This window comes from Lissotriton helveticus, chromosome 6 (assembly GCF_964261635.1).
Source record: "Lissotriton helveticus chromosome 6, aLisHel1.1, whole genome shotgun sequence".
In the NCBI taxonomy this organism is placed as follows: Eukaryota; Metazoa; Chordata; class Amphibia; order Caudata; family Salamandridae; genus Lissotriton; species Lissotriton helveticus.
Window position 1 is genome coordinate 1,821,179,533 of NC_136067.1, and position 25,781 is coordinate 1,821,205,313.

Genomic DNA, 25,781 nt, shown 5'->3' on the forward strand with positions numbered 1-25,781 from the left:
ATGAAGAGGGGTGGCTGAAAGCCCCTTTAATTATTATATACACATTATTTTAGTAAAATCAATAGGTCTTGACAAATGTCAGACCTAAAAACTGCTGAGGCTTATTCATGGGACTTTGGCATGGGGCAGCGCAGCAAGGCACCTTGCTGCGCTACCCTACACCAAAGTGAAAGGGCATGAATGCAACGTATTTAAGCAATACTGTGCATTCCTGTCCTTTCTCCTTGTGCTGGCACCGTTTCGGCAGCCTAGCACCAATCTGGGCACCCTTGCAACATGGTGCCTTCGTTGCATGCAGGATCGTTTTTGTTCATGAAGGTGCACATTCCTGCACAAAACGCAATCCTAAGAGGTGTTTCCTCTTTCGATGTGTGCTGCAGAGTACAGGACACATGGAAAGAAGAAAAACAAGGAGAATTAAATATATCTTTCCTTGTTACGCCTCACCTTGGGAGGCATATGGATTTTGTCACTTCCCCAGGTTTACGTCACTCTAGGACAGCATCGAATTCCGTGGGTGTTGCGTGGGGAAACCCACCACAACGCCCATGGAACACTTCTTGGCCGCAGAGTAAGGCGACACAGCGATTTGTGCTACATCGCCTTTCTGATGATTTATGAGGCCACCAAAGCTACTCGGGGTGGATTTGTGTGGCTTCATACATCGAAATGAGAGCCCTGCATCATGCAAATACCACTTTATATGTTGCAAATGTGATGCAGTACTCTCTTAAGTAAGCCCCTGCTGTCCCCTGTGCAGGTGATTTGCGCCTGCACAGGGGACAGCAGAGCACTGAACGACAGAGCACCTGTTTTAAACCTCTTCTTTGTTTTTCGCTGAAGTAGGTCAAGCTTTATTACGAAGAAGGGAGCGTGCAAGAGGAAGATTAGGCGATTCCTGGAAACAGCAACAATTTCACCTTGTTCAAAAGTTTACATTACCTCTTCAATTTAAAAAAAAAAACAATGGCATTTCATTGAAAAATCTGTATGAATTGTTTCATTTCTCAAGAAAAAATCCACAATTTTGCAAATTGAATATAAACGTCTTTTCTCTAAAAAGAATCTCACCCATTTCTAAAGACTTTAATTTGAATGGAACAACCTCTCTTTTGAAGAGCATGCCTTTTCTCATGATCATGTTGTATATTGGCTTTCTGAATAACTGTGGCACAGTACATCATTTGTGCAAACGATTTTGCGTATACCTTAACGTTAGCATCAGCTGGCATATATTTGAATTTGGTTTGTCATCCAAGGTGTTCTGTCTGTTTTTTATTGAATTCCTTCTGAAAGTTGATCAGTTTAATATTTCCAGCTTATGTTGTAGCAACTCCTGCTTGTGTACACATATTCTAAAATTATTTGACGTTTCTCTAGGAAATTTGCATTTTATTGCATTGTGAACACTCTTCTCATGTTATGTTTATTAGCATTAATATAACCCTCACCACAGTTATCACACTTTTGCTTCATTGCCTATCTTGATCAATTGCACACTTGTTGTAATGCTGATTTTTCTTGCTCACTTATGAGCTGACATGCTTTGCAAGACTACTCGAACATCTTTCATTTGTTAGTGATTTTAATCCAGAGTGTGTGAATTTTTGGTCACTAGTCATCACCTTTGGGTCACACTTACCTCGCATAACATCAGAATCCTGAATTGCATATCAGGCCTTATCCATGGTGAAAGGGCTGGGCCCATAAATTTTAGACCTGTTCTATAGTCACACTCCGATGGTTCTTTTTCGTAGCATGAAAGTGTAAAGGGGAGAAAAGTTGTTAGGAAAACAATCAATTAGCCAATAATTCTCTATGAGACTGATAACTAATGGACAACTACTGAAGGTTAGTTGATTTAGCACAAAGCTAAAAATAACTGGACATAAAGACCCATCAACACAAGAGTGTAGAAATAGAGAGGAATTAGTATGTAGCCAAATCTGTGCATCCAGTTTAGACGGTGCAACATAAGCATTACAATTAACTGAAGAAGTAGGATACAGAAAATCAAAAAGCATGAGTCCAAGTTTCCCTGCATCGAGGGTTGGTGAGTGAAAAGCATTAAATCTGTCCCCTACTTAACACTAAATAAGCATTTTCAGAAGGAAGGTTAAAAGGTGTCAGCTTATGGAGTCTTCCGAAGAAGTCTCCCCAAGATCAATGGTCAAGTAGCATAAAGCTACCAAAGACCGAGCTCATTCTAAAATGCTGTCTCGCTGAAGTCAAAAAAGAAATGGCGCACTATCCCTAATTCTAACATTCATTTATTTGAACGTAGCACTCCCATGGTGCACTTCAGATCAGGGCATCCACCCTGGGTACAGTTCTGAAGGTATTTTTCCACGATGTCGATGGTGTACCTACCTTGTTATAATTTGTCCTTGGTTTCCAGGCCTTCTCCTGGGTGAAGCACAGCGACCTTCCTTTATCGACTCAAGTTAACGATTGTAACATCTTCTCTCCTTGTCTAACTAATAAAACAAAGACATTATTCTATCTAACAAGAGCGCTTCTTTTGCCTGCAACACAAAACGTGAGGAAGCAATCATTCCACAGCACACATGAAATTCAAACTGTTAATTCTAAAGCGAGAGTTTTCAGGGACTTGCATTTCAGGCCTACAAAGTTCAGCTAACATTAGAAAACACCATATAAGCCTTGCAAATTCACATACCATTAATGCAATTTTGACTAATGCATTTACCAATGTGTTGGAAATGGCCCTTTTTGCATGGTTATCCCCCAGACTTTTTGCTTCTTCCTACTATTTTTTCCTGACCTGTGGTTGTTTGCTTTAGGACTCTGGGCACTATACCACTGCTGATCAGGGCTAAAGTGCATATGCTCTCTGTGTAAATCGATATTGTGATTGGTTTCCCCTTGATTGGCATATTTGTTTTACCAGTAGGTCCCTAGTAAAGTGCACTGTGTGTACCAGGGCTGGTAACTCAAATGCTACTAGTGAGCTTGCAGCACTGACTGTGCCACCCACATGAGTAGCCCTGAAAAGAGGTCTAAGCCCTGCCATCGCAGTGCCTGTGCGCAGTTTGTTCATTGCCATATCGTCTTGGAAAGTGCACCCACTTGCCAGGCCTTACCATTCCCTTTTCTTACACATAGGACACCCCAATGGTAGGCCCAAGGTACCACCCTGGGCAGGGTGCAGTGTATGGGAAAGGTCGGACATGTACTGATGTGTGGAATATGTCCTGATAGTAAAATACTGCCAATTTCGTTTTTCACTATTGAAAGGCTATTTTCCCTATAGGACAGAATGGGGGGTGCTCTGTACCATTTATACATGCATATCTTCCAATGGGAGTAAGATAGAAAATTGGAGTCTGGTATCCCTGAACTCAGAATTTAATAACACATCTTTTAGTAAGGATGGTTTTTAGACTCTGTAGCACTTTTAGAAAGTGGCTATTTTCTTGTTCTACCTTTCTGTGAGCCTCTGCCTGGTTGTCTATTGACTGTCTTGCTTTAGAGTGACAGGGCCTGGGGAGGCTCCAGAATTCTGGGTGAGTCAGCACTAGGCTGAATAGGCTGATCTGCATTGGGAGTGGTGGATGGAGTAGCACCTGTGCCTGAATAGGGCTGTGCCTGCCTTCCACAAAATTCTGGCTCCACCTCCTGCCGTGTGTCTGGGACCCAGGCCCTCACTGACAAAGGAAGAAGTTGTGCACTGGCAGAGTGCACCCAGACCTGGTTTGGACTGGGCTCAGAGCCCCTTACACAAAGAGAACAAAGACGTTTTGGGGTATAAATATCGGAGCTGAAACCCCTGAACTTTAGATTACTTTGTGATCAAGACAAACATTTGCCAAAGAGGAGAAGTACTGCCCTTGCTATGTGTCTGGGGCAGGCCTGTAGTTTGCTGTTGCTGCTGAGGAAAGGACAAGGCACTTTGCTGTGTGCTATGTCCACCCCCGCTTGTAGAGGAGTCTCCAAGGGCCCATGTGAGCTGGCCTCCTGTTGTGGAAGCTCAGGAACATCAAAGTTTCCAAAGCTGTCTTGTGTGCGTGTGTCTGCACACAGTCCTGCCTGCCCTGTGGCCGTGGGTGGATGGGTGGAGTCTGCGGCAATAGGGGAGGAGGACACGGAGGGCCTGCTGAGCAACTGTATGCCTCCGGCCTCGCATATCCCTTTGCAGTACAGGAAGCCGTGACGCCCTTCACCCAGAAGAGGAAACTGTTGAAAGTGCTTTGTGCCCGTTACCGCCGCTGGCCGGAGTTGAAAGCCAAGGTTCGTAATCGCAGGAGAGAGGGCAGTGCTGCAGCGTAATCGACTGCGAGGCGTTGCCTGGCAACCGGGATTCCTCTGCGATGCCCAGCCGCTGCCACGGGAGCCACGCAGCGGGACGTCAGACCTTGATGTCAGGTAGCGAGACCGCACTCCAGTCAGTCAGGAGCAGCCCTTCTCCCCCCATGCAGCGTCATCAGGGATCGCCAGCCCGGAGTCCGAAGGAGCCTCGAGCCAGTGCCTGCCTTCTCTTTCCGAGGCACAGGCAATAGTGAGAAAGAGAACGACTACCGAGGTTACCCTCAGGTCTGCTTTCTGAGTCACTGTATGTTGTGCTACCTCGGGGGTTGCGGGTCTGCAGGGAACTGGTCTTTACTTAGATTCTGGTGACACCAACGGGCCGTACCTGCATGCAAGAGATCTGCGGTAACAGGGCCTGTTTCCCTTATTCTTTTTGTGGAGAGCATCTGGGGAGGGGGCATAATTTCCTTGTGACTTACCACGGAGTCAGTATTATGATGGGTGGAGAGTTTCAGTGACAAAAGGGGCACCATTACTCTGGTGCAGAGGGACATGTGCTTGCAACAATACAACTACTAAAGTCAATGCAGTCTTTGCAAATAACCTACCTCAAATCTGGGACTCTGTGACCCTATCGCATTGATTTGAAGAAATACAGAATATACACGTTCTTGAAACCTTTTGAAAGTCATATTTTTTTTTAACTGTATGTTGGATTTTTGTCGTTTTGGTCTTGTTTAGTTTAGATAAAGATACTTTATTTTTCTAAACTGGTGTGGTGTTCATTTGTGGTGTTATCACGGTGTTACTGTGAGTGTTGGTACAAATACTTTACACATTGCCTTTGGGCTAAGCCTGTCTGCTGGTGACAAGCTACCAAGGGGGTAAGCATGGGTTATCTAGAGTGTGTATAACCCTTACCCTGACTAGAACCAAGGGCCCCTATTTGGACAAACGCACCTACCTCTGCCAACTAGAGACCCCTATTTCTAACACAAGGTATGAAATGGCACATTTAATACAGGAATAGTTGTCAGTTGCACAGCGCAAATTCTTCATGTTGATGTTTCTGCTAGTTACATTAATTTTCTATGTTGATTCTCCATGTTACTTTCAATGACCTAAAATGTGGTCATGTTTCCATGTTAATACATTTCATAATTCACACTAATACAACAAATGATTATGCTCGGGTGCGCTCTACGTGTGATTTTGACACACTTCTACAAAATGAAATAAAATCTCCACTCTACCAATTGTCAGAGCATTATCCCACAAAGTCAGGAAGTGAAGTACTTTTGCCTGTTACTAAATCTGTTTGTTTTCTCAGGTCGGAAACTACCATCTCCCAACAGTCCTATGATTATCCAAACTACACAACTTTGATATTCAATGTCCTCACTTTTTGGGCTCTGTTCAAAAGCAAACTCAATCTGTGAAGGATAAGCCTTGTTCTGAAACATAATCAAAGTTCATCTAGATTGTTTAATTAATTGACTCTGCCACATCATGTTTTCTCTTTTCTTTCATGCCTTCGTTCTTGTCGGTGGATTCCCCTTTAAATGTGATTAGGTTTTAGCTACATCAAACAACAAAAACAAATCAAATCAGTACCTTAGGTGCCATGGAGGGGTTGCCATAACAGGTTCAACAGACACCTCTTGGGTTTCAGGGGTCTATGAGTGGAAATAGAAAGTGCATGTTCGAAACTGTAACACATTTGATCCTGATACCCACAACTTTCACAGATCCATCCTTTAAGGTTTTGCTTTAAGGAGATCTTTATGTACCATCCCCTCAAAAGGAAAGCAAAGAGATAATGACCCATCATGGACAGAAATTCATTTACTTTGGTGGAACAGTAGCAAATGGCAGGGGGCATTATTCAGGGAGCACATGGAGTTCCATTTTTTACCCCAATGCATCTTCTGACTCCAATACCTTCCTTTTAAACTTTTCTGTACAAAGTTATAGTTACATACTGTATGAGTTATTTCCACTATCTGTGATATCATTGTGGTCAAAGACTGTGTGATGTCACTTTTCTTGAAGTCATCATGAGTCAGTCTCATGTGATGTCATTTGTTCTGATTTCAATTGGGGAAATCTGCGTGAGAGTGAGATTTTACCTTTCGAATTGCCCCTGTTTATCACTGAACCATTTTCAGGATTAATCTAGGGAGATTAATCTCGGGGTAATTCATATTGAGTTCCTATTTTTTCTGTTTTTGTATTAGCAACTAAATTTGGCACCACTTCTTCTGTGGGCTGATGACTTGTCTAATGTCATTGAGCTTCTAGTTGTACCAGAGTGCTGATAACTTAACATAAATAAAGTGAAACTTGATCAAAAGTATTGATGTTTAATTCATTTGGACAGAACAGTTTAGGGCACTGGTTGGGAGGATGAGGTATATCAGAGTCTTAAACATCTGCTAGGAAGTTCAGATCACCGTGTACCAGCCATCTCGACTACGCCAACGCTGTCTACGCCAGCATGTCCACACAGCACCTCAAAAGACTCCAGATCATACAGAATGCTGCAGCCAGACTCATCCTGGACCTCCCCAAACTGACCAAATCCCCCCCCACATCTGAAACCTACACTGGCTCCACATCCAGAAGAGATGCCAGTTCAAGATCCTCACATATGCCTACAGAGCCCTACATGATCAAGGGCCGCCCTACATCAATCATCAACGGAAATTCCATCTACCCACACAACACTTGCGCTCCTCCTAGCTAGCCCTAGCGCACACCAACCTGCATCCATCACAGCTACATTGGTGGCCTCTCCTTCTCCTGCATTGCCACCAAGACCTGGAATTACCTGCCCCTCTATTTACGAACAGCACCCTTCCTGGCAGACTTCATAAAGAAACTCGAGACCTGACAGTTTGAAGGAGATGCCACCCCCACAGTCCCCATATTTCCCTAGGGGCGACAGTGCTGTGTATCCCTAGGGGTGACAGTGCTGTATATCCCAAGGGGTGACAGTGCTGTGCTATACAAATGCAGATTGATTGATTGATTGATAATATCACTGGGAAAGATCTTGAAATAACTGGACATGTTACCAGAATTACTAGCTGTTCACAGTGGGCATGTTAAGATTGGAGAAGACAAAATGTGATGGCAGAGTGGTCTTTTGTGTCTATGTTTCAGGGGGCATGACAGATTAGATTGGTTGTGGAGCAGTAGATGAGGGCCAGGATACTGCCTTTGACGTGTCGTTTCAGTGAGACAATATGATAGGCTTCCTTTAAGACTATGATAGTAGAATCACCTGGGAGGTTGTTGTTACCTAAAATATATTGTTTACACAGCTGCCCAAGACTATGGGGATGGGGATGGTGCTGGAAGTCACTGAGTTGAACTGTAGGTTGGATTTTGGTGCATGCATGGTAGATGAGGTAGAGGCGATGGTCTGTGTTTGCTGAGAGCAGATATAGCAGGCATGGAGCCTGGGGGAGGAAGAAGATGCTGGTTTCTGAAGCATGAAGAACGATTTTTATCAGTTGGCAACCACAATGCATGGTGTGCAGATCAAAGTGCTGGATATTGTAATCTTGTTTGACCTATGGTTGTGAGGATATTGGTCAAGATGGACGTGAGCCATATGCCTGTGAGCAAGATGTCATTGAGGTTGTGTGTGGTGGTACCTGGCAGATCTGGTACATCACCAGTATGATGGATTGAAATGTGGCTGTTCATCAGCATAAAATGCAGTCTTTGTTTTGTGTTTTTGTTTTATGATGGTCTAGGTAGGTTGTTGATTAGGTACATGTTGTTGAGATGTGAAGTGATGTGAATTCTGGGATTCTTAAGTTTAATTTGGAACAGGGGTGTCCTGTTTTGGCAGAAGCTATTTAAGATGCTTTACCAAAGCTTGGTTCTCACATTACTTGTTTCAAAAATGTATCAGAAGGTGGGTGCAAATTTCCTCAATCCTATAGGTCATTGATACTCAAAGTACAGCCCGGGGTGCATTCGGCCCCCTTGACCTTTACATGTGGCCCCCTGGTCAACAGGAGCACTGGGTTACTGTTTGCTCGACTCAGCACTAACAATAAAAGGTTAAAAAGACAGGCAAGCATTTATTTCATTGTTAATTGGTGTTAAAGAAAGAAAGAAAGTAACTAGGGAGTCCAGCACTTAACTTTAGAAACACCTTAATGTATAAAGTAATCTTGCAGCAAAAGTGTAAAAATATGATAGTCTCTTCAAAATTCTAAAAAATATTTTGAATTAACATGCAGAACCTTTTCACCTTAGTACAATTTATTATATCAGTGCATTGAGAAGTATTAATTTAAAAGTGATAGGTTTCAAACATGAACTTAGAAACATTAATTCTTTTTCCTACCCTTACAACAACGTCAATAGTGACAACGTCAATAGTGAACTTAAGAGGCAAGCCAGTTGTTATGTGCACTCTATGGGTAGCCTGGGTTCCCTATTATACATGAACAACATTATAGTTTATTAAATCAAACACAGGAGAAGGTTTTGCACAATGCACACCCTGAAATTATGTATTTATAGGTCCCCTTATAAGTGATAATGAAGAAAAAGAAGAGAAGGTGAAATTAAACAGTTGCCTAGCATCACACAATTTGTTAAAGTGGGGAAGTTGGGATTAATCCCAGGTTTTCTGGTTTCACATTGTTCAATTCAGCCACTAAATGTATATCCTTTGCAATGCCTACACACATCTTACAACCAGTCCCCCCAACCTCCTCGTCCGACCGTCTGGTATCAATGAGGCCCTCGTGCACATCACAGACCAAACCTTTTTGGCCCTTGGAAAAATGTTTGTGAGTACCCATGCTATACATGATTTCTTTAGAAAAAATATCAATGTCTCTAAGGGCCTCATGTATGAGAAGTGGCACATCGCTGCGTGAAAGCAGCGATGAGACACTTCTCAGTGTGCCCTCATTGTGACACAAATGATGCATCAAATTTACAGTATGGCGCATCATGTTGCAAGGAATGACAGATATGTCAGTATTACTGACGTATCTGTTGGCTCAAAAGTGGCACTTTGCTGGAGTTGTGTCAGAAGCGTGACGCAACTCCAGCAATGTTCCTTTCACATGGGGCAAGCCACATATGAAAGGGCCTGCGTCACCCTTACGCCTGCCATGAGGCAGGCATAAGGTTTTGACACACTGGCGTCCTAGAAGTGAATGAATGAATGGATGAATATTAAATTTGTAATGCACAAACAGCCCAAGGGCATCAAGGCACTATAGAGGACCACGCACAGCCAGAAAACATGCTCATATCAAGGATTGAGTAAAGAGCCAGGTTTTCAAGGCCCTGCAAAATTGAGCATGAGACACAAGACCCGCTAGTCTATCAGGAAGAGCATTCCACAGCCTAGCAGCAGTGGTGGAGAAGGCCCTGCCTCCCCACCTAACCTTTTTATATCTCGGAACTACCAGCACATTCTTGCTGGCTGACCTAAGCTGTTTGGTAGGGGCATAGGGCTGAAACATTGCTTTTGTAGCATCAGGGCCCAAACCATAATAAGCATTATGGGTGAGGCAAAGAGTCTTGAAGAGGATTCTGCGATCCAAAGGCAGCCAGTGCAACGAGATGAGGGAGGCCGAGACTTAGTTGTACTTGGGTAAGGCCATCGCCAATCTTTCTGCCACATTCTGCACTAGCTGAAGGCGACGCACCAGACCCTTATTTATTCCCAGATAGAGAGCATTGCAGTAATCAAGTCTGGACATTACCAGAGCAATTACTGCCTGTTTTCTAGATTCAAAGGAAAGCGGCGCAGCGAAATCTCATAGATTTTACTGCACCACTCCTACGACCCTTTCTTGCGGGGGAACGCCCACCCTGCATACATTATACCTGAGACAGGTATAATGTAGCTTAGGGGTTTACGAACTGACGCATCTGCTTAGATCATTCTGGGTCTTATTTTTAAAAAGAGTAAGAAATGTGTACTTCCAGGTTTACAGCTTCACACGTGAGCAGATTTCTGACTTTTTGGAATAAACAAAAACATTTCAAACTTTGCAAGTTTTGAAAATCGTGACCCTCGTGTTCATTTTGGCATTTTACGTGTAGAATAACATTCTAGAACTAAAGAGTTTCGTACACGCGTGATAGGAAGCTAACCTTTTTGTAGTGTGCTGTAGCATTTTAAAATAAAAAATCACTTTGATTGAAAATGTAAAATTGCTTTATTTAGTTATTAATTGTATACATATGTTTTATCCCGGTGCTCAAAACATCTGATTACAATAGTGTATGGTTTAAAAAAAAATGCACTATAAAAAAATTACATTTTAATGGGGTGTGATTGGCTTCTTTCTTACAGTCCTCAAGGACATTTCATTTCAAAAAGTGGAAACCTGTTGTTGCTTCTTGTCCCTGTATTTTATTATATATTTCCACCCACCCATGCATTAACAACTTTTCTCCCCACCAACAGTCGTTTCAAGAGCAATGTGGACGGCAAGTACCTTCTCGATGGAGTCCCCTTCAGCTGCTGCAACCCAGGCTCGCCCAGGCCATGCATCCAGCACCAGCTAACAAACAACTCCGCTCACTACAGTTACGACTACCAGACCGAGGAGCTCAACCTGTGGAACCGGGGCTGCAGGGAGGCGCTGCTGCACTACTATACCAGCATGATGAGCTCTGTGGGAGTCCTTGTCTTTTTCATCTGGATCCTTGAGGTGAGCTTTGATGCATGCAACTGCACCAGGCAGGAATCAAAATGGCTTCCGAGTGACTCAAGGCTATCCCCTGACGTATAGGCAATTAAAGTGTTAGGTGCAAACGCTTTGGTCGATGTGAATAAGAAATATGTCTTGGTTTTCTAAGAAAGATTTAAAGGTGACTTCATGCAATAGTCTCCTTTATAACACGTGTTTTTAATTAATGCAAAAGGGAGATAAAAATCCGCTAGGAAACATTAACTGCAGTTGGGTTCTAGTTAAGTATCAATAATGCTAAGTATACTTGTCTGTGCCCCATAGTTTACACACACATTCAATAGTGTTTATTGCATTTTGCAGATCAGTGGGAGCTCACAGTTTGCTCAGTGGGCATAGCAATGGTATATTTTCAGTTTTATAGGGTGTGTGTGATTCGATATTGTGCATAATATAAGTTTAAAGATGGCTCCATGCCACCCTAGAGATTTAATTTAAGAACCTAATGCATGTTGAAATTTGTAATTCTTGTTCAAGTCAATGCATCTAACTGAATTTACACCCTTGAAAACAGTGATCTGTAACCGAAAAACCCGGGTCTGAAGTCATTTGGTGGAGGCTGATCATCCCCATGGTGGTGGAAAGCACAAATTCCATGAAGATGAAAATGTTGAGAGACTTTTTAGATGACGCTGATCCAAGTTCTATAACCATTCAAAATATGCTTTTGCAAGTGGTAATGGTGAGGCCTTGTTTTTGGTGTTTTTTTTTAAATTTCAAACACATAGGCAGTGCTACCACTACAGATCTTCTGCATGAATATTCAGACTACAAGGATAACACTAAGCGAGAATTTATGGAAGAGCATTCCTCCCTCAGCCTCCTCAGCTGTGTAGAAGGAACAGTGGATCATGGTCTGTTTATTTATTTGGACATGCTGCGGGCATTCTCTACTGAAAGTGAGAATAAAGCCCTGTTTTGATGTGGACTTGTGAACGTTGATTGGGGCTAATTGAATATTGCAGCCTTACAGAACTTCAGAAATTGAGGCTGTGTTTTATTCCATCACAAGTGTCATACATTAGATGGACCACAATTTTAATAATGTAGGAGAGCTATTATGATACGTAAATGGATAATATTTGGGTTTGCGGAAAGCAGTGGTGGCCTGCTTTGGTCCACAGAGGCTGCAGCTAAGCCAGATTTTGAGGATAACTCTTGATTATGTAAAATTCCCATAGGCTAATTCCATCTTTAGTTGTTTGCACAGTTTATAAAATCAATGCACAACATAGAGAGACCAGGGCAATGATTCCGCCCTCATCTTAGCTATGGTTTGCTGTAGTGCCTTGACATTCTGAAGCACATACCTTTGGAGTGTTAACTGTTATTGCTTTGCTGTTAATTTGCATAAGCCCTTTCATTGGTGCATTAGGTGTGTAAGTGCATCTGTGGAAGGCATTTTTCTTTCCATACGTCTTTGCTTCCATCCTAATGTATGGACCATAAAGCATCCGTGTATTTAAATGGAAGTGCATTCACTGAGGTTCTCAATGCTGATTTGATAGTAGTCAGGAGCTCAGGCTCAACTAATGGCAACACCAGCAGCAGAGCCATCACAGGAAAAGTGATCTTGTTTCTGGTAGGCAGGATGGGGAGAGTCCAGCGGAGGAAGCTGGGGTGAGGACACTAATCTTACGAGCCCCAAGGATCTGAACGTGAAGCTGGAGGAGAAGCTAGAGGAGAAATAATAGTTTAATTGCACCATGTCCCCCAGCACCACTTCCCCAGATAAGCGTGTCTGTTTACAGGGAAGTGGTTTGTAAGACGCTAAGATTCAAAGTAGTCGACTGGCTCCAAGCAGAAGTAAGCGCCTAAGCCAGATTGAATGTTTCTGAGGACCCATACAAAAGTGTATCTATCCTGTATGTTAATTTCATCCTGGTTTTGTTTGGACCTATCATACCCCAGTGTTGTGTTTTTTGTGAACAGGGCTGTTAGTTTCCCTACGGAGTGATCAGCAGTTGACTCAGGAGAAGGGATGGTGAGCTCAGACAGTGAAGCAGGTGATCCCAGGAGAAGACAGAGGGAGCTTAAGGATAACTCCAGGAGCAGGGGACAAAGACCCTGGGAACTCAGGATGCAGCTGGAGTGCAGCCTGCCCCATTGCTCTGTGCATACTAGTTCAGCGTTATATAGGCTTGTGACCCCACCCTCAAAATGATACTCATGCAACTTCACAAGCTATCGTGTGCTTGTTCCTGGCACCAGAGCTGTGTCATTCCATTCCAGCCATGTGTATGTCCCCACTACATACAAATGCTTTATCTCTCCTGTGCACGTCTACCTGCTTGTGCATGTTCACTGTGCTCTTTGACTAACAGTGGTCCCATACCAAGTGCATCCTGTCCGCTGTCTAGTGCATATTCCCCCATGCTATGAAGCACATGTTTCTCATGTGACTTTGCTGAAACTCGCGAACTGCCCTGGCCCTGACAGTCCAATGTTGGACACAACTGTCTAAGCTAGAACCATTTAAGTTAGCCAAGTCAAATCAATCTTGCAATCTCACAAGAGATTGGAGTGGCATGTATGGTAACTGATGAGCAGTGGTGATGTGGTATCCCATCCAGATTACGTAAACTGAAGTGATTATTTTTTATGTTCAGCTGTCAAGGGCCCTTTCTCGCTGATGATTCAACAATTTCATTAGGTGGCTTCACAGCCATCAGCGTTTTTGAGAAGGTGCGTAGTATTATGTGCTTTGAGGCTCACTTGAAGACACTAGCAATTAGCACAAGAGTGTTGGCTTCTGCAAGTATGGTGACCAGACACTCATTCCAGAATAATTTTATCCCACTGTAGGTTCTTTTGCTGGTACAAACTGTTCTTGTTCTAATCCTACCGGCGTAAGAAAAGCCTCTGCAGGTTCTAGATCTAAGGACTGTGAAAATGACTACATGGAAGTAGGGCAAGGTGTGCCCCAAATTCTAACCCGAGGCCGTTCTTTCCTCGATGCAAAGGGTTAATGTTGTCATACTTCTGTTAATACTGATGGCAGATATTGGTCAGTTAGTAGGTGATGTTATAACTTCCTTTGCCTCTGCATCATTCACGATCTTACAATCTCCCTCCTTCCGACCCATCATGCTATGCCACACTAGCTTGAGTAAAGTGGAATTTATTGACACATTCGAATGCCTTTTGAAGCTTCCTGCGATACATGGTGCACCATTGCTAAGACTCAGTAGTCTACAGTGTCTTAAAGGGGGGGTTCAACCGTATAGTCATGGTGAGAGGTGCCTTTAAACAGTGCAGAACTTCCTCTGGTCTTCGTGATGAGGATGACACAAGGCACAAAACGCAGCAGTGAATCTCTATCTGAGATTGGTCTCCCTCTCCTTCAGTCTGTACTCTCTACGACTGGTTGATTTTTATTGTGCTCTAGAACTGTTTCTATTTTGAGACTGTTACTTTGCTGTTTTGCTCAATGTTGTTCATACCTGTTGACATATATTTTTAAGTAAGTTCTATAAAAGCCCCCTCACCCCCCTTTGTAAAGCGGTGTACTACGATAGATTGACAAGCAGACAAATACATTGAGGAAAGGACCACAATTAGGGAGTCAAAAAGTGGTACATGATGCATTGAAGTTTGGTACTTAAGAGAACATTAATTGGAGAAGTCTTAAAACCTCATTTTGAAGTGCGTGGAAAGAAGAAAACTATTAGAACTTGGCAAATTTTCTGTCCTGCCACCCTATCCCATATTGCCTCATTTCAAGGCTGGGAATACAGACGACTGGTTTATCCGTCACCACCTCCAACGTTGGGAAAACCCTTTCTGCAGGGCTACCACTGGCAAACAAGGTATCAGCAGGTCTTTCCTATTTTGGGTAAAACGTCTGCCAGCTTTTATTCCTGATCGGGTCTGCCATATACATCTTGCTTCCCTGGGTAGCAAAATTGCAAATGTTTCTCCTCTTGTCTTCAAGAAGAGCACCTTGCCCATCATGTAAATTAGAGGCCTAGTTACGAGATGGTTTTCGGCATGTTAGCACCACGCAACATGGTACATGCACGACGCAAACCTTAAATAAGGTTTATGAAGCCAAGCAAGGCCACTTTGCTTGACGCTGTGTAATTACATAATCTGGAGAAAGGCAACGCAGCTCAAATAGCTGCGTTGCCATTTACTGCCCTGTGAAGGGGCTCCATGAGTGTTGCGTAGGTGTTCCTACGCCACTCCCATGGTTTATGAGGCATTTCCAGATTTACCAGAACTTGTAGACCTGGGATTGCACCAAAAAGATTCGTCTTCCCAGGAGAGGCATAACGAGGAGAAATATCTTTATTCCTCCTTGTTGCTTCCTCTTTCCATGTCTGCTTCATTCTGTAGCACACATAGAAAGAGGAAGAAGCCTCTCAGGACTGTTTTGTGGATGAAAGTGACCCTTCCTGCGCAAAAAACAATCCTTCATGCAACAGAGGTGCAAGTGGGCCTGCATTGGCGCTAGGTTGCCAAAAGGGCACCAGTGCAAGGGAAAAGGCAGAAATGCCCTAAATATGGTGCATTCCTGCCCCTTCTCTGTCACGCAGTGCAGCGCATCAAGGTGACTTTCTGCACTGCACTATGTGAATTTTTGTAAGTACGCCCCTTCGTTTTTTGTTACAGAGGAGAAACTACTTCATTGAGGGTTTGTCTTCGGGAAATAAACAATCATTGGCAATGCCAGTAGTGCTGGCTTCAGAGAAATGTTGTATGGTAATGTGAAGCATTACAAGTAGATAGCAAGGGAACAGATATGTATGTGTGTGGAAGCAAAGAACTGTAGAATAATATTGGTGTCAGTTAAAAAGTCAGGTGACAGTTTCGCTGTTAAGCCAGACCATGTTGGTTAACCCCTTCCGTGCTCATGACGAGCTCAGCTCGTCATGAGGCATGGTGCTCCGCTGTTCATGACAAGTTGAGCTCGTCATGAGCCGTGGAATGCTCGCATGCAGGGATAATTCCCCTGCTGTGCTGAGCGTTCCACGGAAACGGGTGTGATCATGACGAGCTCAGCTCGTCATGAGCACACAAGCACTGTGCCTCATGACGAGCTCAGCTCGTCATGAGCACCGGGCGCCCCCCCCTTGCCCCCCAGCACAGCAGGGGAATTACCCCCGCACAGAAGGTGTTAAAGACTGACCTCCCCCCATTTTTTATGCTGCCAGAGAAAAACACATTAGCTAGTTATCTTAGACACTTTAATAGCATTACAATATCATGTATCTAGCCCTGAAAGTCCAAACTCAGGCAGCAGGATAAATAAACAAAGTGATCACAGATGTGTGGAGGACAAGCCCTTTTTTTGTTGAAGTACACAACCTCTGACCAATCAATATGTACTCCTGGCTCCCAGTATGTGGGCGGAGCCCAATACTATTATTATAAAATCTTATAAAGTGTGTAGCTACCCAAAAGGGGTTTCCAAGCGCTGTTAACAACAGGTAGGGCAGCGCAGTAAAAAAACAAATGAATACAGACATGTTTTCAGGTTCTTGCGGAAGATGCTCAAGACTGTGTTCAAAGAGAGCATCTCCAGTGATGCTCACATAATTGTCTGGCGACAGCTGCTCTGTCAACCGAGACATAAAAACACAACTTACAGATCATGTATGCTGCAGTCAATTGCTTCTTTCACTGAAGTGGCTCACACTGGCAGAAAAAGTAAAATGCATCAGGCTCACCGTGGCTAGGCTGGCAGAGGTGGTGCCTTTTCCATGCTCCCTCCATTTGTTCTGCCACATTTCAACATTTCACAATGCTCTGGAATAATAAAATATTAAATTGGTCTTATATGTTTAGGTTTAGTCTGCAGATGTACCTTATATTTTAGCCATTGTTCAGTTCTCTTCTGTTGTTCATATGTTTTATTATTTTCAAAGACTTTAGTTAAAACGTTAAAAGTAATGCGAAATGCCTTTTTGTCTTTTATGAGGGATTTCCATTCACTTTTCTCAGACTCTTCCGTGCTGCTGAATATTTTTAATTTAAATTAGGAAAGTCCACCTCTTCTCCAATGGGTCATATGGTGCTGGGTCTGAATCTGCTTGCAAAATCACCAAGCCCAACTTCATGTGCCGTTCTAAACACTTATGTTTTAACAGAACAAACTTCGGCCATCATTTGGAGATTGTTGAGTGTGTAAAATCTTGTGCTAATTGTAAAGAAAGTGGATTTCTTTGCATTTAACAACATTTATGTACTTAGATTAAAGTGGAATTGCTGCACCAAATAATTGATGCCATTTCCCGGCAAGGGAAGGTAATTACACTTTGACTGATCATCTTTAAATGTGAAATAACATACAGGAGCACTGCTCCTGATGGGTTCCCCTTTAAGGTGTACAAAGCATTTTTTTTCTCGCAAACTCTGATTTGCAGTTTGCAACTGAAAAAACGTGTGCTAAACCCACTTTAGGAGTCGGTAACATTTTACTGACTTCTAAAGTGGTTTAGAAATTGATAAGGAATCGCTATTTGGAAGAAGCGTGATGAAGGCTACCCTTCCAAATAGGGTTTCCTATAAATGTGTATCAATGGGTTGGGACAGAAATAGCGGTTGTATACCATGCAAAAGTTGCTGACACCCACGTTGGGGTGGTAACACATTCGCAAAAGGTAAGGAGTCCCATCGGACCATTTCTTCTTTGAGAATGTTAAAAAAGGTTTGTTGGGGAATAGGCAGTGGTCCTAGGGACAATATACACAGAAGTTTCGAAAAAACTTTAAAAAATTAAACACAGCCTAGTTACCTTGAAGTAAAGTGGGCTGCATTAAAAAATGTTTATATAAATCTGACCACAGAGATGGTGTTCTGCTGATTCCGAATTTTATGAACCAGCCTAATATTAAATAGGTCAGTTAAAAGATCTTAACTGGTCGCAGGAGTACTCGCCACTTTCTGCGACCAGTATCTTGCGACCAGATATTCCCACATCTGGCCCTTAATACTGAAATTGCTATAATAGCAAAATTACCGGTTGCCGTAATTCAATTACTGGAATCACAGTGTGATCGCAAATAACCGTATTCTCTATATGAGGATCTTAAAGTCTGCCGGAACATTTCCATGATGTATACTCAAACTGCGGTCGGTGTTGATGTTTATCATAGAGTTGCACTTTTTTGATCTGTGACTCTGAAGGTCCAAGCTTTCTCAAGGTATATTTGTATGTCTAGCACGTTGACATTTCCTGAATGTATAATTTTAATTGAGTCGTGGGTGTCCACGTCCTTTTAATGATGAGTTCACTTGGCAGAGGTTTTATATATTAAGGAGTATTTAGATATTTTTAATGCCAATAGTTCTATCATCCCTTTTGATACAACAACAATGAAGCCTGGCGTTTGCTCTGAGTGTAGTCCTAACTACAGGGATAGATAGAGCTTACAGTATCTCTGAGATTTTGGCAGCCAAGGAATTTCCCTTTGTAAACATTCTGTGAGTTTTTGATCTTGATAAACCAAGCTTTGTGTTTCAGCCCTGATCTACTCAATCATGTAGCACTCTTTCGCTACTTGGTAATACTGCAGTAGGTTTCACCCCCCCCACTCCCCACCCCCAGAATCCGTTCTTCTTATATTGAGCATGCTCTTAAATTCATCAAACCTGTCCCTTTTTCACTAACCAGACTTAATCTAGTCATACATATTAAATACATTTGGTGTTCTTCCGCTAAATAGTTAAGGGTATTTCCTGAAGGCCATAAATATTGTTTTCGTCAGGTGAGACATCATCAATATATCTACCTTCTCCAACCATGAGATCATGTGATGTTTCCAGTTTTGCAAGTTGTTTTGACCAATCTATATCTATACTACTATTATAAAGGAAGAACTTTGAACCTTTGAGGCGGGTAAACTCAGGAACCACAGCGCCAATCCACACACCCGATACATCGTTGTAATTGTCAGGGTGTGCAGATGGACATAGGCTATATAAATTTAAAAAATCTAAGTTATTTAAAAAATTTACGAGAAAAAAAAAGTAGTCCCATGGAAGTAGCGCCGGCCGCGACGTGTGTGCTGACATCAGGAGCGCAGGGAGGAGCGGCGTCCAGGAGCGCGAGGAGGAGCGGCGGACATGAGCGCGGGGAGGAGCGGCGGACAGGCGGGGAGGAGCGGTGAGGAGCTGCGGACAGGCTGGGAGGAGCGGAGAGGAGCGGCGGACAGGCGGGGTGAGCCGCAAGGAGCGGCGGACCGGTGAACTCAGGAGCGCGGGGAGGTGCGGCGGATGAGGTAAGGCTCCGGGGGACCCACGGACAATGTCGGGGCAGGCGGGGGCCTTGAAGCCAAGGTCAGGACGGGCTGCTACTCCGGGGGACCCACGGACAATGTCGGGGCGGGCGGGGGCCGGGGCGGGAGGGGGCCTTGAAGCCTGATTGCTAGAGGCGGACCGGTGAACTTAGGAGCGCGGGGAGGTGTGGCGGATGAGGTAAGGCTCCGGGAGACCCACGGACAATGTCGGGGCGTGCGGGGGCCCTGAAGCCAAGGTCGGGACAGACTGCTACTCCGGGGGACCCACGGACAATGTCGGGGCGGGCGGGGGTCGGGGTCAGCGGGGGCCCTGAAGCTTGATTGCTCCCGGACAAGGTCGGGACGGGCTGCTAGTTTGTATATATTCCTGTTCTGTGTGTTCTACAACGGTTCACTGACACAACATCGATGTAAAAAATGTGGACAACAAAAATTACTACTCCTATACATAAACAGGTAAGTACAAAAATATTGACTAAAAAATATTGATGTAAAAAATATAGATGTATCAAATATCGACTTTTATATAAATATAAAATCATATATATATTAAATATATTAAATATTATATATAATTGTAACAAAATAAAATAAATGTAATATACATTTTAATAAAAAAAAAACAAATAAACGTAATAAAAAAATAAACACACAGACATAATACATTATACATATACCTTTACAATCAGAGCAACAGTAGGGAAAGTGTTGGATAGTAAATGGTAAAAATAACTATTCCGGCTCCAGTGAGTGCAAAAGTAGGGTAAGTGTTGGATAGCAGAGGAATAAAATGTACTATTCCAACTCCAGTGAGTTCAACAGTAGAGAAAGTGTTGGTTAGCGGAGCGGTAAAAATTACTATTCCCACTCCAAAGAGTGCAACAGTAGGGAAAGTGTTGGATAGCAGAGGGGTAAACATTACTATTCCCACTCCAAAAAGTGCAACAGTAGGGAAACTGTTGGATACTGGAGGAGTAAAAATTACTATTCCCACTCCACTGAGTGCAACGGTAGGGAAAGTGCTGAATAGCAAAGGGGTAAAAATTACTATTGCCACTCCAGTTAGTGCAACAGTAGAGTAAGTGTTGGATAGCGGAGGAGTAAAAATTACTATTCCCACTCCACTGAGCTCAACAGTAGGATAAGGGTTGGATAGTTAAGGGGCAAAATGTTTTAATCCCATTCCGGTGAGTGCAACAGTAGGGACAGTGGTGGATAGCAGAGGTGTTAAAATTACAATTCCCACTCCAATGAGTGCAATAGTAGAGAAAGTGTTGGATAGCGGAGGGGGTAAAAATTACTATTCCAACTCCAGTGAGTGCAACAGTACGGAAAGTGTTGGATAGCGGAGGGGTAAAATGAACTATCCCCACTCCAGTGAGTGCAACAGTAGGGAAAGTGCTTGATAGCAGAGGGATAAAACTTACTATGCCCAGTCCAGGGAGTGCATCAGTAGGGAAAATGTCGGATAGCGGAGGGGTAAAAATTACTATTCCCACTCCAGTGAGTGCAACAGTAGGCAAAGTGCTGGTTAGCAGAGAGGTAAAAAATACTATTACCACTCCAGTGAGTGCAACATTAGGGAAAGTGTTGGATAGCAGAGAGACAGAAATTCCTATTCACACTCAAACAGTTAAAAAAAAATAATATTAAAATAATTTTAAAAATCATAAAAAGAAACAATATTTAAAACATGAAAAATCAAATATATTAAATATATAAAAAGAAAACATATTATAATATTAATTACATATAACAATAACCTACAGATATTATAAAAAAATAATAATGAATACATTAAAAAATGTTTTAACTAGAAAATATTTACAAGCAAAAAAATACATTAATATATAAATGTATTTCTTTTCTTTCCTAACCTATATCACCACACCAAAAACAAAACACTTCAACATGTTAAATTAAATTTAATTCCATAATTAACATAATTAATAATGAATTCAATTAAAAACTATTACTATTAATAAAATGTATTTAATACCCACCCTTTACCCCTTTAAAAGTCAAAACAACACACACAAAAAAATACCCAAAATAAATATAAAATAATTAATATTAATTAACAACTATATATTAATTATTAAACACAAATTGCTTCCCATGCTTTACTCCAATAAACACTACTTTAGATCTTTTGAACCTGCACGCGTATCACTGCTTTTGCCAGCTTTTTAAATTGAATCCTAATTTTATTTCGCCATAGCTTGGCTCTCGCTCCTGTTCGCGCTCGTGCTGTAACCTGCGCAGTTGCGCCTGCATTTTGGGGGGGTGTGAATAGGGAGTCTTACCTGCACTATAAAAATTGGAAACTCACCCGCATTTGTGGGATCTAGTGAGTAGGGCTACCTGGGAGGCTTACATCGCGGCGCTAGCCGCCATCTTGTGTGAGTGGTTGGGAAAACGGGCCGGTGACTAGGCGCCATCTTGGTTGGCGGGCTAGACGATCGCATAGGCGGTCTCCCGCGCTCTGCCCTCGCATCCTGCATTTAAGGCGATCCTTTTACATCGACAGGTAGATCTTTTGAACCTGCACGCGTATCACTGCTTTTGCCAGCTTTTTAAATTGAATCCTAATTTTATTTCGCCATAGCTTGGCTCTCGCTCCTGTTCGCGCTCGTGCTGTAATCTGCGCAGTTGCGCCTGCATTTTGGGGGGGTGTGAATAGGGAGTCTTACCTGCACTATAAAAATTGGAAACTCACCCGCATTTGTGGGATCTAGTGAGTAGGGCTACCTGGGAGGCTTACATCGCTTGGGGTCGCTAGCCGCCATCTTGTGTGAGTGGTTGGGAAAACGGGCCGGTGACTAGGCTCCATCTTGGTTGGCGGGCTAGACGATCGCATAGGCGGTCTCCCACGCTCTGCCCTCGCATCCTGCATTTAAGGCGATCCTTTTACATCGACAGGTAGATCTTTTGAACCTGCACGCGTATCACTGCTTTTGCCAGCTTTTTAAATTGAATCCTAATTTTATTTCGCCATAGCTTGGCTCTCGCTCCTGTTCGCGCTCATGCTGTAACCTGCGCAGTTGGGCCTGCATTTTGGGGGTGTGTGAATAGGGAGTCTTACCTGCACTATAAAAATTGGAAACTCACCCGCATTTGTGGGATCTAGTGAGTAGGGCTACCTGGGAGGCTTACATCGCGGCGCTAGCCGCCATCTTGTGTGAGTGGTTGGGAAAACGGGCCGGTGACTAGGCGCCATCTTGGTTGGCGGGCTAGACGATCGCATAGGCGGTCTCCCGCGCTCTACGGTGGTAAATAGTAATGGAGGGCCCAGCGCGCAGCGGTGCGCCAGAGGTAAGCCCGTTTGCGCCCGTTCGCACAGGACGCGCTGGCGGCTGGAACTGATGCCCCCGTCTCCCTTATGCGCTTAACCTACACGAAAGAAGATCTTCTTGCCCTGAAACCTGATATTTCGGTAGAACACCAGTCCTCCACTATTGCTAAAAGCCACAATTCCTTGGCCTGCGGTCTACTAAATGTGAGATCCTTGTGCAGGCATCACACAGAGATAGCGCTACTCATAGAACAACATTAGTTAGACGCCTTATTCATGACGGAAACATGGACGAGGATAGATAGTGGAGTAGAACTGGGGCAAGCCTGCCCCCCAGGATATAAGATTAGACATAATCCTCGTGTTGGAGCTAGAGGAGGAGGTGTAGGGTTGATTTATAGGGAATCGCTGGATTTTTCCCAGCTAGAAATTAAGAGAATCAAGGAGTACAAACTGATGGGTTTTTCTCTGAAGGGACGGGGACGGGGGGGTGCTATTCACTGGCCTCCTGTGTTATAGACCCCTGGCTGGCGTTACGTCTGCCGTGTCCGACCTTATTGACTTGATCTACGATCTACTATCAAACTCCCATGCCAGACTGATGGTACTGGGGGACTTCAATCTGTGGCCAGATGGGCCAACAGACTCAGCCTTCACATACCTTACCCAGGCATATTGTAACATTAATCTGGAGCAGTTGGTTCTTTCTAAGACTCACCAGAGGGGACATGTTTTGGACTTGATCTTTGCTGACTCTAGTCAGGTGAGGGTTGGAAACATCTTACCGCAATGCTGGACGGACCACGCCCTAGTTCTTTTCTCCGCAGCTCTCCCGGTAGGCTACTCTAAGAACAGTAGCACGGGAACTGCTAAGACTGGGAGACAATGGTCAAGGCTCCTGAGAGGTGCAACTCTACCAAATCTGCTCTCTGAAGCTTTTCAGCTGGGAAACAATGCAGATGAAAGTTATAACGCCCTTATCCAGCGAATCACGGCCTCTCTGGACAATCTGGCCCGCTAAGAAAAACGCGAGACAGAACAAAAACTGCCATGCCATGGTTTTCGAGGGAGCTCCTCCAACTTAAACATCAGTGTAAACGTGCAGAGCGGAGATGGAGGAAACACTATCTGGCATCGGATAACGTCCTTTTTAAGCAGGAGCTGGCAGCTTATAAGTCACAGATTAAGCGTGCAAAAGCGAGGTTCCTAGAGGAGACTTTATTGACAGCCTCAAATAAAGCTCAGGCTTTGTTTAAAATCGTTAACGAGTTGTCACGACCGGCCTGTGCTACTACAGCTATCCCAGCCTCTCAGTTACTATGCGACTCGCTGGCCAAGGCCTTCGAAGATAAGATCGCGACCATCTTGAGTAACTTGAGTCCCATGACACCAGGGGCTGCTCTATCATTTACATTAGAGAAGGAGGTGGGGAAAGCAAGGTTGGATAGTTTTCCTCTTCCCTCCTTTACAGAATTCGGCGCTTTAGCGGATAGTGTGTCCTCAGGCTCCCCCCTTGATGTACTTCCGCACAAATTCTGGAAAGTGTTTGGGGAAGAGTTGTTTCCTCCTCTCCACGCAATCTGCTGCCAGTCTCTGGGATCCGCTCAGGTCCCGGACAGCTGGAAGCTTGCGGTAGTTTCTCCGCTGCTAAAGAAAGAATCACTGGACCCTTTATGCCCCGCTAATTACAGACCCATTTCATTACTCCCTTTCCCGATTAAGATCCTGGAGAAACTGGTCACGAAACATCTGTCCAGTTTTTTGGAAGTCAATGACTGTCTGGATGCGGCGCAGTTTGGGTTCAGGCCAGCGCATGGAACCGAATTAGCCTTGGTGACTGTTCTGAGTGACCTTCGTTCGCGTGCCGACTATGGACGAGCAGCCTTTTTAGTGCTGCTTGACATGTTGGCAGCGTTCGATACGGTCAGTCATGCCATCTTGACCAGGAGATTGGAGGAGGCTAGTGTGATCGGTCTGGCCCGGGATTGGCTTGTCTCATACCTGGCCAATAGACATCAGGTGGTTGCCCTGCCTCCCTTCAAGTCTACCATCAGAAGGGTTGGTCAGGGCGTACCCCAGGGATCGGCCATTAGCCCCATTCCTTTTAATCTCTACCTCCGCCCTCTGGTCAAGCTAATTAAATCTTTTGTCATTGCAGTCACCAACTATGCTGACGACACCCAACTCATCTTCTCTTTTGAGGGGGAGAACGCGGTGTCACAGGAGACCTTCCAACATTGCATGGTCACCATGGCAACATGGCTGAGTAACAACTCGCTGCAATTCAACAGCTCCAAGACGGAGGTGCTGCATTGCTCAGCGGACCGTGTCCCACGACCTCTACCGCAGGACTTCTGGCCCCCCTCCTTTCAGGGCACGGTAGCAGCGGCAGACTCGGTTAGAAACCTGGGTGTGACAATGGAACCTAATCTTCAACTGGACGGTTTCATTGATAAAACAGTGTCTACCTGCATGGGGCTGATGCGTACCCTGCGGAAGATTCTTCCTTTGCTCCCCGCCCATGCCAGACCAGAAGTAGTGCGCAGTATCATCTTGAGCAGACTCGACTACTGCAATGCACTGCTTCTGGGGGCACCTGTCACTGCATTAGGCAAACTACAACGGGTACGGAATTTCGCTGCCAAATTAGCACTTTCCCGTCGACGTCTTGACTCGTCATCTGCAGCACTTAAAGACTTGCATTGGCTGCCTATTTTTCAGCGGGTTGAGTTTAAAGCTTTATGCTTGGTCTTCCGGGCCCTTCATGGCTTGGGACCGCTGCCCCTGCAGGAGATGTTCTCTTGGTACATCCCTATTAGATCTCTCCGCTCTGCCTCAGCTTACTTGGTAGTTGTCCCCAAGATCCGGAGAAAGCGGATGGGTGGCCGCTCCTTTGGCTTTACGGCATCCAAGTTGTGGAATGATTTGCCACTGCCGCTCAGATGTCTAGGAGACCTTCTCTCCTTTAAAAAAGAACTAAAAACTCACCTGTGCCCTCGGATAGTGTAGTTTGCTGATATAGTACTGACTGTGTTTCAGGATCTGTTAGATCACAGCGCCAGGATGTCCGTTGGGTGACAGGAGCGCTTTATAAATGTGTTATACATACATACATACATACTACAACACACACATAAAATTAATTACACAATTACAATAATAAAACATTTTAATGAATTTAATTAATATCAATTAACAAAAAAATTAACAAAAAGAAATAAACTACTTAAC

General features: G+C 43.9%; 1 protein-coding gene across 1 annotated transcript in view; it reads left to right on the forward strand.

Moving 5' to 3' along the window:
• PRPH2 (peripherin 2) overlaps positions 1-25,781 on the forward strand; it is a 178,456-nt gene that overhangs the window by 85,124 nt on the left and 67,551 nt on the right. The window contains exon 2 of the mRNA XM_078649713.1: positions 10,727-10,973. Coding sequence (XP_078505839.1) covers positions 10,727-10,973 — 247 coding nt within the window. The remainder of the gene's footprint in view (positions 1-10,726; positions 10,974-25,781) is intronic.